Below are 12,544 nucleotides of genomic sequence, written 5' to 3'. Positions count from 1 at the left end.
AAAAAAAAAAAAAAACTAGGAGAATGAGTAAAAAATCTTTTATGATTTAAAGTACTTTCCCAAACCTAAACTAGGATCTGAGGAGAAAATTAGTAGAGACGTGTTACAGAGGCTCTGTGATTTTAGAAGGACCTATATTTAATATTAAGAAGGTTTTTTTCTCCAAGAATGTGTTTTGCCCTGTATTCCATGCAGAGAATTTCTCTCTGGCCTCAACAAGATGATGTAGCACTTAGGGACAAAGATGCAGCCTAACAGGCCAGCACTGGAGGCTAAGATGGAGAAGACCTCCACGGCCACCATGGTTTTCCCCTTGGTGCTGTGGTAGACAGGCAAGAAGGTGACCCACACACTACAGAACACCAACATACTGAAGGTCAGGAACTTGGCCTCATTGAAGGTGTCAGGCAGTTTCCTGGCCAAGAATGCCACAGTGAAGCTTGCCAGGGCCAGGGAGCCCAGGTATCCCAGGACACAATAGAAGGCAGTGGCTGAGCCTATGTTGCACAGGATGATAATGTGGCCATGTTCTGAGTGTGCATCAGTGTCAACAAATGGAGGAGAAGTGCCCAACCAGATTCCAGACAGAATGAGCTGGATCAGCGTACAGATGGGAATGATGAAGTTAGGCATTCCTGACACCAGCAACCACCGCATCCTTCTCCCTGAAGAAGTGACAGAGAAGGCCAGAACCACAGTAACGGTTTTGGCCAAGACAGTGGAAACAGCCACAGTGAACACAACTCCAAATGTGGTCTGCTGGAGGACACACGTGGCTGTGTTGGGATGTCCAATGAAGAGCAAGGAGCAAAGAAAGCAGCAGTTGAGGGAGATGAGCAAGATGTAGCTGAGAGCCCTGTTGTTGGCCTTCACAATGGGAGTGTTGTTGTGCTTTGTAAAAATCCCAATAACAGCAGTGGTAAGCGCAGAGAGGCAGAGAGCTAAGCAGACTAGAGTCATCCCCAGAGGGTCCCTAGAGTCCAGGAAGCTCTCAGATTTCAGCAGGCAGAGGTTTTTCTCTGTGTTGGCATACTGATGATCTGGGCACCTCACACACTGCTCCAAATCTGGCAAGAAGTGGTATTACCATCAGTTGTGTAGTAGTTACCTTGCTTCTCTGTCCTTCCTCTAAAGAACTTAATTTGTTGAGCTTAACCCAGTGTTCTGTGTTGTTGCTTTCTAAACCAAAGTTACAAATTCTATGAAGCATGCAATTCAATGTGAGTCCTGATCATGTCATCATAATAAGTTTTCTTACTTTTCATTATTTTCATGAAATCATTTTCCATTATCAAAATGGAAATCTATCTCACATAATTAACATACCACGAGTAATAATCGGTGCAGTTCCTTCAGAAACCACATACTTTATGAGAAATGTGCACATTTAATTTGGGGCATGAATATATACATTACAGAGAAACAGAAGTAATCAATAATCTTCATTATCTTCCCTAGATTTCTCCATCTCAGAATTTTTCAAAGCAAATATGGTAGTTTGATGGATTTTTCATTGACTCACTACCCAATTTTGATAACAGTGACATTACAAAATGTGATTCTTTAGGCTGGGAAGTTGGCTCAGTGATAGAGCACTTGCCTTGCATGCCTTAGGCCCTGGGTTCGATTCCTCAGCACCACATAAGCAAAAAGAAAAAAGCTGGAAGTGGCGCTGTGGCACAAGTGGTAGAGCGCTAGCCTTGAGCTGACAAGCTGAGGGACAGCGCCCAGGCCCAGAGTTCAGGCCCCATGACCGGAACCCCCCCCAAAAAAATAAAAAATAAAATAAAATATGATTCTTCCCACCCAATATAAGCTTCATATTTACTCTTACTTCTATCCTCTTATTTTTACCTCATTTTCTACAATATCTAAAGCCTATCACAACAATAATTTTCTCTTAATATTTCATATTTTATCAGGTACTAATAACATTTCTAAAAAATATACTTTATGACTTATAATTTCAAGGTACAAATAAATCACTTGTGAACCTTACACTCTTCATTCTCTAAATATTGAAATATATATTCAAAAATGTCTAGAATGATTTTTAACAATAAAAATAATTAGCATATACCGTCCTTTCAAATTAATATGCTCTTTCAATATCCTTTATCCAAAATGCTGCATTTTCTAGGATTGTAGCAAAGAGTTAAAGTGGTCCTCTTGAGTTTAATTTTTTGCTACACAATATATTTTGCCATATTACAGAGAATATTTCAACATGTTATTTGGTGGAATGGATATCATGTACATGGAAACTGGTCCACAAAACTTGCCCAAATCTTTTATACCTCTTCAGGTGTTGTGAATTTTCTGGAAGGATTTTATCTTTTTCTAACATGTAAATTCTTACCTAATAAAAGGAAGGCTTTTGTCTCAGTATGCTATCTATCATGGATCGTTTCTTTCTTTTTTGTGGGGCTTGAACTCTGGGCTTGAGCGCTGTCCTTGCGCCCTTCAGCTCAAGGCGAGCACTCTACAGCTTGAACCACATCGCCACTTCCAGTTTTCTTGTGGTTAATTGGAGATAATAGTCTCACGGACTTTCCTGCCCGGGCTGGCTTTAACTACTAGCCTCAGATCTCAGCCTCCTGAATAACTAGGATTACAGGCGTGAGCCACCAGCGCTATCTCCGTTCCTATTTTCTACCATTGATTAAGTAATACTAAGAAGATGTTACTTCAATACTTACACACTTACCTGTCCTGTTAGAAATCTCATTCACAGGGCAAGGGATACAATCAAAGCAACAGACAGACCTTCCCTCCTGAAGGGATTTTCTGAATCCAGGACCACAATTATCATTGCAGTCAGATGGCGCAGTCTAAAAAAAGCAGATTAGTGTTGATGACAGACAGGTTACTTATAATTAATACACTCAGACTCTAGTGTTGGAAGCATTTTGATCATTTAGAATCAAAACTTCTGTATAGATGCAGGTATATATATATATATATATATATATATACATATAATTGGATGATATTATTTCATGTATTTTAATAAGCTCAAAGAAAAATGTTTTAAATCCTTCCTCTGCCCTTCTTAAAGGAAAATGTAGGAAAAGTAGCCATTCTTCTTAAGATAGGAAATCATCTAAAATAACAAACAACTGGAAAATTGATGAATGAAATTAAACATTGTACCTTATAAATTGACTTTCAAAGATACTGTGTTACAGTGATATGGAGCTTTATAACACAGATAATATTTATATTTGGAATACATAAGAGAAAAATATTAAGAAATAACTTGGCAAATAAATACGCTCCATATGGACCCATTAATCAATTACCTCATAAAAATGTTCTAAATGGGCTGGATTCTGGTGGCTCACACCTGTAATCCTAGCTACTCAGGAGATGGAGGTATGAGGATCACAGTACAAAGCCAACCTGGGCAAGAAAGTCCATGAGATTCTCATCTCCAATATATCACCAGAAAACCAAAAGTGGCACTTTGTCTCAAGTGGTAGAGCACTAGTCTTGAGCTGAAGAGCAGAGGGATAGCACTCAGACACACAGTTCAAGCCCCATGACAGAGGAAAAAATATTCTAAATGGGAAGTTGGTAACTTACATTACTGCATTATTAATGAAGACAAGAGGAATAAATTCTAGCAAGACATTTTGTTCATTTATTCCAACTTCAGATCACCATTGTTTGATTCAACGAACCTCTGTAAATGCCATGGGCCATTCTATCATATCCTTGGATAGAGATAATTGATGCCCATGTGGTGCATATGGAGAGAAGTTTCCCACTTTCACCACTTGCCTAAGGCCTTCTGGAAAATTGCAAAGGTTCACAATGTCATACTCTGCCACCAATTTCTTTGTCCCATCCAAAATCACTTGGTCACCAGCAGGATTGTTGAAATGGATGTTCTTCAGAAAGGGGTGGAGCTAAAAGACAGGCATCAACCAGAGTCAAGTTAGTCAAAAGTTCACACAGAAAACTGGAAGAAAGAGTATGTATCACATTGACTTTTTTGTTTCTGTTTCAGAATCCATTTTTAACGGGGTAATGTAGCAGAAAAACTGAAAGTCTATGGAGAACTAATATAAAATAATGCTGATAACTTTTAAGACCCAAGTAACTGGCTACACAGGCACAGAGATTTCTTTTATGAGTAACTCCACTGTGTAATTCAGTAAAAAAAAATTATAAAAAACTACCTGAATTAGAATTAAATTATTTCACTTACAAAATATGAACAATTGTGCACAAAATACTGAGTTGAACCAATTTTTCATTATTGCTTGCCTGTTACAAATGCAAATAGAAAATCAGTAAGTACAAACTTGAAAGCTTGAGCACTGATGTGTTACACATAGATAGAATGAAAACAATAAGTAACAAATTATTTAAAAATAATTCTTACCACTGGTTTTATTCAAGTAAAATTCTACATGGTTTAAAAACTATTTCAAAAACAAACTGGGTGATGGTGGCTCACAATTGTAATCCAAACTACATAGGAAGCAGAGATCTGAGGATCCCAGTTTGAAGCCACCCTGGACATGAACAACCATGAGACATCTCCAATTACCTACTGAAAAAAATGAAGAGTTTTGCTTAAATGTTTGAATATTCACATTGAGCAAAAAAGAAGCCTAGGCCCTCAGTTCAAGGCTAAGAGCTGGCACTAAAAGATAAAAAACAACAATCATCACAGACAGCTAAGCTTAGTACAGCTTCTCAATTTGTCTTTAAAAAAATCTGTCTCCACTACCTGGATTGATTTGAACGAATCCCTCTTACAATGTCAGTTTGCTGATAGCATTTACTTGTCAGTGCAAATTCTTCACCTGAAAAGGGGAAAACAGAAGTTTTCTTCCATTTCCCACTGGCTGTGCTTCTGCTTGACCAATAAGCATCTCATGAAGGGCCTGAGCCACAGCATACACAGCATTATATATATAGTAACTCTCTTCCATCATGCCCATGTCAAAAAGGTACCTAGGCAACCATTCCAAGGACGCATTGGCTGGACAGTTCTTCCAAGTGACACAACTAGACTCAGAAAATGTGCAATTAAAAAAGCGAATCCACACCAAAGCAAGGAAATAGTCTTCTGGGTATTTGGATGGGTTAGCAGTTTTGATAAAATTGTTGAAACCAGAAATCTCTCCATGGTGGTGTGAGAAAATGAGAGGTGCATGGAATGAGTATAACAAAAAATATTTCATCTCATACAGAAATGTACTAAGGGAGTTTATGACCCAGATGGTTCCTAGACTTAAAGATCTTGTGAAATAAGCGTTTAAAAAATTGAACACGAATTCATTGTTACCGTAAATGACAACCACAGTTGTGAGTGATTTTCTAATTTTCCGATGAAAGGGTCGAAATACAGTTGCTTCATGATAGAAAGAAAGTGGTAGTATGTGTTCAAAAGCTGTACAGACTTTGTGCTTGTTCATCTCTTGTCTCAATTGGGGCAGCATCCACAAACCATTCTCATCTTCTGAGATCAACAGACCCACCCACTTCCAGCCGAAATGAACCATCAAGGAAACCATGGCAAAAGCTAGAGATGTGTCCTTGGGGGCTATCTGATAGACAGAAGGGAACAGGCGATGGTCACTCAGGACAGGATCAAAACGCCCAAAGTTCAGCTAGAAGGAAAAAAATTAAAAAGTCAGGAATTGGATTGACATAAACAGCATTAAGCAACACCTGAAATCATAAAAAGGCTTGTTTATCCCACGTTTAGTGGTGCTTCCTTTCCTGAGGCCTATGTAGAAAATGAAGGGACCAGGTAAGAGATGGAGGTATTCCTGTGGTCTGCTATAGGCTGTTCTTACACAAAAGCAAGCCCATACGGACATCTCACCAAAGGTAGTTCATTTGGAGCATTTCTAATTCAACATTCTTCTTCTAAATGCATCAAAAACCTGAGAATGGCATCAACTAGTCATGCTTTCCTCCCTCAGCAGCCCTCCTGCTCTCACCTGTGGGAATCTGTAGAGGTCCAACACTGTTGCATACTGGGAAGAGATTTGGCCTGCTGGTCCAGTCAGTGTTACTACAGTCTGACTTTCTCTCTTACAGTCATAATTCAGGATAAAATCTTTCCCAGAGAGGCTTAAGACAAGACTCTTATACAGCAAATGGTATCTTATTCCATTTGAATGGGCAGAAAATCCCATAGTGATGTTAGGCAAAAGATGAGGATTTTTGTTGATCTCTTCAACAGCAAAAGCCAAGGCTAGAATAAACTGGTAGTTGTTGAAGTTATACCTGTAGAGAGAGCACAGGGAATATCTTCAATTTCATGCATTGACTTAAGGGAATAAATGTTTGTTTAGGAAAATAAACATGCACAAATTGAAACCTTACCTCTAACATTAATTAGAATAGGAGATTTGGGTTTGTTTGATTTTTTTGTCAGTCATGGGCTTGAATTCTGGGCCTGAGCACCATCCCTGAGCATGTACTCTATCACTTGAGCCAAAGAGCCACTAATAGTTTTCTTGTGTTTATTTGGAGATAAGAGTCTCATGGACTTTCCTATTCAGGCTGGCTTTGGATAGCAATCCTCATGTCTCAGCCTCCTTAGTGGGTAAGATTACAGGCGTGAGCCACCATTGCCAGCAGTATGTGCGTCTTATGTAGGTAATTCTTTTTGAGTGAAATCATGAAAGTGTTTCTCATGAATGAGATTTATATTCTTACAAGAGAACAAAGAGAACTTGTATTTCCCCTCTGTCAAATATGTACAAAGCAGTTGGTACTAGTTTTGAAACATGAGACATTTTCTCATGAATACCTAACCAGTCAATGTCTGAAGGTTGTTCTTGTAAATGTAACAAGAAGCAAAGTAAATCCTATTATCATGCTAAAGTTGATTTTCTTTGGTTCTGTTGTAGGGTAACCTAATTCAGAGAATGTCTTTTGTGAGAGAGAATCATGTAGAGCAAGAGCACACATGAGAATGATTCTCTCCTCAGAAAAAGCAAATTGATGAGAAAAAGCTCCCAGAACAGTAACAAAATTGTAGGCAGCAGAACTAAATTCTTACTTACTTAAACAAAGGCAAATTAGATGCATTAATAAATAGAAAAGAAGCTAATTTTCCTTTTTCTGCATCAAATTTTTGTTCTCCCATATGACAGAGAAAAAGAATTAAATCCAAGCCTTTGACTACAAGGCAGGATACAAGTCAACCTTGGAGCTGCCTGTTTTTTTAAAATGTCAGACAAATACCATTAGAATAAGTATCTAAATTGCTAGTAGGCTAGGGGGTTCCAAAGTATCTCCTTAAACCCTTGGCAATGGTGAATAGAACATGAGGAATGGCAGTCAATCTCCTAAGGAGGAAGGCATGAAAATAATTCAGTGTTATTTCTCATAACACTTTTCCAGGACCACTAACTTTAGAAAAATTACCCAGTCATCCTGAAGGTGTTTCAAACAGCAGGAAAAGATTCAGCATTGGAAAATATGTTCTTTCTAAAATCATATTAAGGAAAATTTAAAAAATAAAAACAAGTCTAGGTCATAGTTCAGTTTTCTAATATACCATCATACATCATCAAATTCATTTGATTTATGGTAATTCCTTGAACAGAAACCATGAAAGTGGCATAAGTTGCTATGTTTCTTTCTTTGGCTTGATATTCACTGAACAGGAGGATTTATCCAGCCACACTAGTTTTAAATACTAATGGTGAAAAATAGATCTTCAAACATAACAAAACACTATTGATGATCCCTTTATCCCTCATTGCAGAACAGCTTTTTAGGAATCCTATCCAAAGATGATGAAGAAATCACAATAAGTAGGACCCAGAAAAGACTACATATTAACATATGAACAGAAAAGTATAAATATTAAACTTGTTCAACTTAACAACTCAATAAGCTTCTAACTTAAAGGAAATAGAAATGAAAAAACAACCACTTCTTAAATCAAAAAGAAAAATCAACAGCAAAACTGAATTACCTTAACATATCTCTCCTTAAATAGACTGGAAAAATAAAAATTGTTAAAATATTTACAGTAGAGAAAATTACCTACATGTTTATGGAGTCCATACCAAAATATCAGGATCATTCATCACGGGAATAGGAAAACAATGAAAAACTTGTAACTAAAAAATCCTTGAATGAATGACCAAAGCTATGTGGAAAAAACAACTAGTAAGGAAATGGAGCTGTGGCTCAAGTGGTAGAGTGCTCGCCTTGAGATGAAGAACAGGAGGACAGATTCCAGGTACAGCCCCAGGGCTGACCAAAAAAAAAACAAAAAACCCAAAAACATGTATTTGGGGAGGGAAGGGATGGTAGGAGAAAAACAAAGGAAGGGAAAAAATGCTTGATAGTAAATGTATTCATTATGTTACTCGTGTAACTGTAACCCCTCTGTACAATATCATTACAATTAAAAATATATTTTTAAAAAGGAAGAGAAAACAAAACAAAACAAAAACAACTAGTAATAAATGTTTGGCAATACTGGATCTTAAAGTTACCATTGACTTCTTTTTTTGTTGTTTTGTTTTTTTTTGTTGTTGTTGTTGTTGGTCGTGGGGCTTGAACTCTGGGCCTGGGCGCTGTCCCTCAGCTCTTCAGCTCTAGGCGAGCGCTCTACCACTTGAGCTACAGCGCCACTTCCGGTTTTCTGGTGGTTTATTGGAGATAGGAGTCTCAAGGTCTCTCCTGCCCGGGCTGGCTTTGAACCACGATCCTCAGAGCTCAGCCTCCTAAGTAGCTAGGATTACTGGCGTGAGCCACCAGCGCCCGGCTTTTACCATTGACTTCTAGTACAATTAAAAAATAGACTAATAGAACTTAGGGACATGTGCATCTCGCTCAGATATATACTCCTAACAATTGAAGATGCTGAACTATGAGAAGTGTGATTCAGATACAGCCTTGGCAGAAAACAACTGCATGATTGTTTTATCTAAAAATTATTAAAATTAAAACCTGTCACTTCATAGGCAGAAGAAACAGCAAAATACAATAGAAAGCCCAATAAAAATCCATGTAGTTGTTCTGAAAAATGGCCTCTATAATCTGTGGTTGCTCTGAAAATACAGACATCCACATGTAAAATACTGAAATCGCATTGCAGTCTTTCACCAAATATAGGATTTATTCAAAATTGTTTACGGATCTTAATAGGAGACATGAAATTTTGAAAACAGTAGAGAAACACAGAGGAGAAATCTTTCAAGAAGTAGGCACAAGCGAATGACTTCCTGGCTAGGATGCCAATAACTTGGGAACAATACCTACACCTGACATTTTGGAGAGAGGGATGTGGGGCATTTGGACCTATTCATTTTCAAAGCTGTGGATTAGCACACATAAAAATACACTTTTCTCAATAACAACAACAACATATATACATTTCTACAAAAGGGTTTTGTATGCTCATTGAAAATATTTGAAAGTTTCTGGAAGCATGCCAATTTTAGGAAAATAATTCAGAATGGTAAGGAAAAAACATTACTATTGTGGAAAATATTGGATGGGATAAAATGACAGCAGAATAGATACATACGTAACTATGACATAAAAATGAACAAAAAATATTGGTTTGTATCTGAAAGTTTTATCCATCAGACGGTTACTTTTGAAAATAGCATAGAAATAATGAATTATTCATTTTCCAAATTGCAGTGAAGAACATAATTTACTTTACAATATATAGTCTTATTTTATATTTATTTGGAGGAGAAAATGCAAACCAAATCATTTCTGAAAAGAAATGAAGTTAAGATCAGCAGATATATTTCAGATATTGTAGAGAGCTTGAGCAAAAATCAGGTGGTTGTTAATGAGAAGTCATATAATAAAGCATAAAGCCAGTTAAAGTAAATATTTTATAAACGTTTGCTAATAAAATATACTTAGAAAAGACTGGCTCAAATAATTTCCCTTAAAAAGCATTTCTACTTGCCAGTGATAAAATAGCATACAAGATATGGACATTGACATACATTTGTGACCTGAGGTATCTATGAAGTCACATCCCCACCACCATTAAAATGGGAAAAGTTTCAGAAGGTTTTCTAGAGAAAGAAATAGATTCTAAGTGTATGGGAAAGCACATTCCCAAGTCCTGAAGTTGTTTGTTGCAACTGTTGATTTAATTAGTGAACTGAAACGTTTGGAAAAGTTCTTAACATTATTTGTCTAATGGATGAATCCGCAAATAGGAGAAAATCTGAGGTACTATGACTGTATTGTGTCAGGTGGGAGTAGGATTTCCCAAGCCAGACTATTAGAAAAGACAGCACAAAGTCAATGCCAGCAGCCTACCCTGGCTTCTTCTAAACCCTCAGAATACAGGATTTCATAGGCTACCATCATATATGAGTGGAAGCTACCGCCTTGTCTAGAAAAGAAGGCTTGACATAGCTCACCTGATTCCACTGGAAGATCACTGCCAATTCTTCATCTCTCTGTTTGTCTATTAGAAGACCATTTCTGGCCTGTGATAAATTGAATAACTGATAATGTTTGATATCCTGCAGTCCTCATTCTGCACTGATATAGGGTGACATTAGATGACAGCATGTGCCTTGAATATGAACTCTATTAAATATTTCAGCCAATAGCTGAGAGGCATCATTTTCTTAAAGTAACTTTCCATCCATCAACTGGTATCCTGAACTTTTAATACCAGTTCCTTTTGGCCATGCTGTGCTAAAGATTTAGCTCCATGGATTTCATTCATTGCTAAGCCTCATCACATTCAACCAAATAATTAAGGGAAAGCCTTCATGGATAAAAGGTTAATTGATTATTGTTATCTACTACCAGACAAATGTTTTACTGCAGAATACCTGATTGTCAGACCAGACTCCAGTGACATCCACACACAGAATTTGTATAACTGAAAGTAGCTATGACACATGCATCAGCAGAAAATACAACATCAATGACATTATATAAATACATCTGTGAAATATTTAAATAAATATTTACTATTAATATATGGGGAAATGGATAAACACAGTTCCTATTGGTCCAACAATCTATAAGCAAAAGTTATGTGTTATACATGAGAATAGTTCAGAAGAGGCCATCGCTATTCCTGAAGATGAACAGATGCCACAAGGAAAGCTTGATTTACCAAACTTGGAAAATGATGCAAGCAATCAATATTCCAAGTAATATTTTACCTTCTAATAGGACTGAAATTAGAATGCTCATTTCTGCTAATTTCTGCCTTGTGATCTTGTAAATGTAATCTCCTGCAATAGAACTCGTGTGGATATATAAGTACTGAGAATGTGTGTATACATGTAAACCCGAACAAAGAGTAAGTGTAGAACCTCTGTAATGCCTCCCTTCTTCAGGTTTGACAGAATGTCCTCTGCTACATGAAGCACCACTGATGTGAAGTTCTGACCCACAATGTATTTGAAATAGTAACTGCGTCCTTCCAATAAGAATTCTTCCTCATACAGATGGGCATCAAAAAGCTGACTGACAGATATTAGAAATCATATATATGTAGGAAAGTATCTGCCTCTTGATTATGGGGAAATACATGTTCCTGTAACTTGTGAGCTTAAAACTCATGTCAATGGCTTTTTCAAGTAGCATTGCTTGATTCTTGCAATGACACAATGACAGACAATGTAGAGGTGTTACAGTGAGCAGAGTTTTCAGTCCTGGAAAGGAAAGCTAAGTGAAGAAAAGTAGTCATAACACTTTTCAAAAAGAAATATACTCATTACCTGACTTAGGAAATGATAACCCCTATGTACATCATCTTTACAATAACACTTTAAAAAAAAAGAAAATGGTATCCTCCCTTTTGAAAAAAGAAAAGTTTTCATCTGAGAGACACAAACAAATATTGGGCTATTTCCAGTCCAAAGTTACATAGTAACAAATGGTAGAGAATATAGAAAGCATTAATTGACAAAAGATCTGCTCAGACTGAAAATCAAACAGAGAATAAAAAATAAAGTGCAGAAGTTACTTACCTCACATTCTCAGCATTCCTGTCCCAACCAATGGATTTGCCAAAATTACGTGCTATTTTCATGTACTGGAGGGGGAAAAACCCAGCAATCAACACATCTCCACTCTTATATGCAGTCTCCTTCTTGGTGAGCAAGCATTCCTCTTCACTAAGGGAACTGACAAGAAATGGAAGTTGTAGTACAACTGATGTAAAAATCAAAGGAAACATCATAGAGTGGTATGTAAACCTTATTTGTGAACATATGTGGAGCTTGTGGTAGCCAGAAAGTAAGTAAATCTGTCATGAATACAAGAATATTTGAGTGTGATGTTATTGCCTAGGATTTCCACTCTGCCCCCGCCCACTTCTTTCACCATAACCTGCTGTCTTTCTGTAGACAAATGCTGTGTTCTTTCACCCCTGGGGCTCTGCATCTGAGGTCCTATCTCCAAGTCAAAAACATGAGATGCAAAATATTTGGATGGTTCCCTTCTCCACTCCCAGGTGCTATAATTTCATCAAGACCAAAGGGTGTAAGACTCCAGAGATGGATGCGAATTTGTTGGAATTGGCCCTAAGGTAGTAGTGAGAAACTTTGCA

General features: G+C 37.3%; 1 protein-coding gene across 1 annotated transcript; it reads right to left on the bottom strand.

Moving 5' to 3' along the window:
* Positions 1-144: 144 nt before the first annotated feature.
* LOC105990772 (vomeronasal type-2 receptor 116-like) lies at positions 145-12,172 on the bottom strand. Its single transcript, XM_013023252.1, has 6 exons — positions 11,964-12,172; positions 5,964-6,252; positions 4,818-5,627; positions 3,684-3,911; positions 2,708-2,831; positions 145-1,067 (listed from the first exon to the last, which is right to left on the bottom strand). The coding sequence occupies exons 1-6, from the start codon at positions 12,170-12,172 to the stop codon at positions 145-147; spliced, it is 2,583 nt and encodes an 860-aa protein (XP_012878706.1).
* Between the last annotated feature and the right edge of the window lie 372 nt (positions 12,173-12,544).

Source organism: Dipodomys ordii, unplaced genomic scaffold (genome assembly GCF_000151885.1).
Source record: "Dipodomys ordii isolate 6190 unplaced genomic scaffold, Dord_2.0 Scaffold67, whole genome shotgun sequence".
Taxonomy (NCBI): Eukaryota; Metazoa; Chordata; class Mammalia; order Rodentia; family Heteromyidae; genus Dipodomys; species Dipodomys ordii.
The sequence above is the reverse complement of the archived record's forward strand: the minus strand, read 5'-3'. Positions and strand labels throughout refer to the sequence as shown.

What these genes read in the sequence shown, in the direction of transcription:
- LOC105990772 (XM_013023252.1), bottom strand. Translation starts at nt 12,172, where the DNA reads ATGTTTCCTTTGATTTTTACATCAGTTGTACTACAACTTCCATTTCTT. An exon ending in TTCTGTTTTCCCCTTTTCAG is followed by an intron (nt 3,912 to 4,817) that starts GTGAAGAATTTG and finishes CCTGTCTTTTAG; the next exon opens with CTCCACCCCTTTCTGAAGAA. An exon ending in GGCCCATGGCATTTACAGAG is followed by an intron (nt 2,832 to 3,683) that starts GTTCGTTGAATC and finishes TGCTTTTTTTAG; the next exon opens with ACTGCGCCATCTGACTGCAA.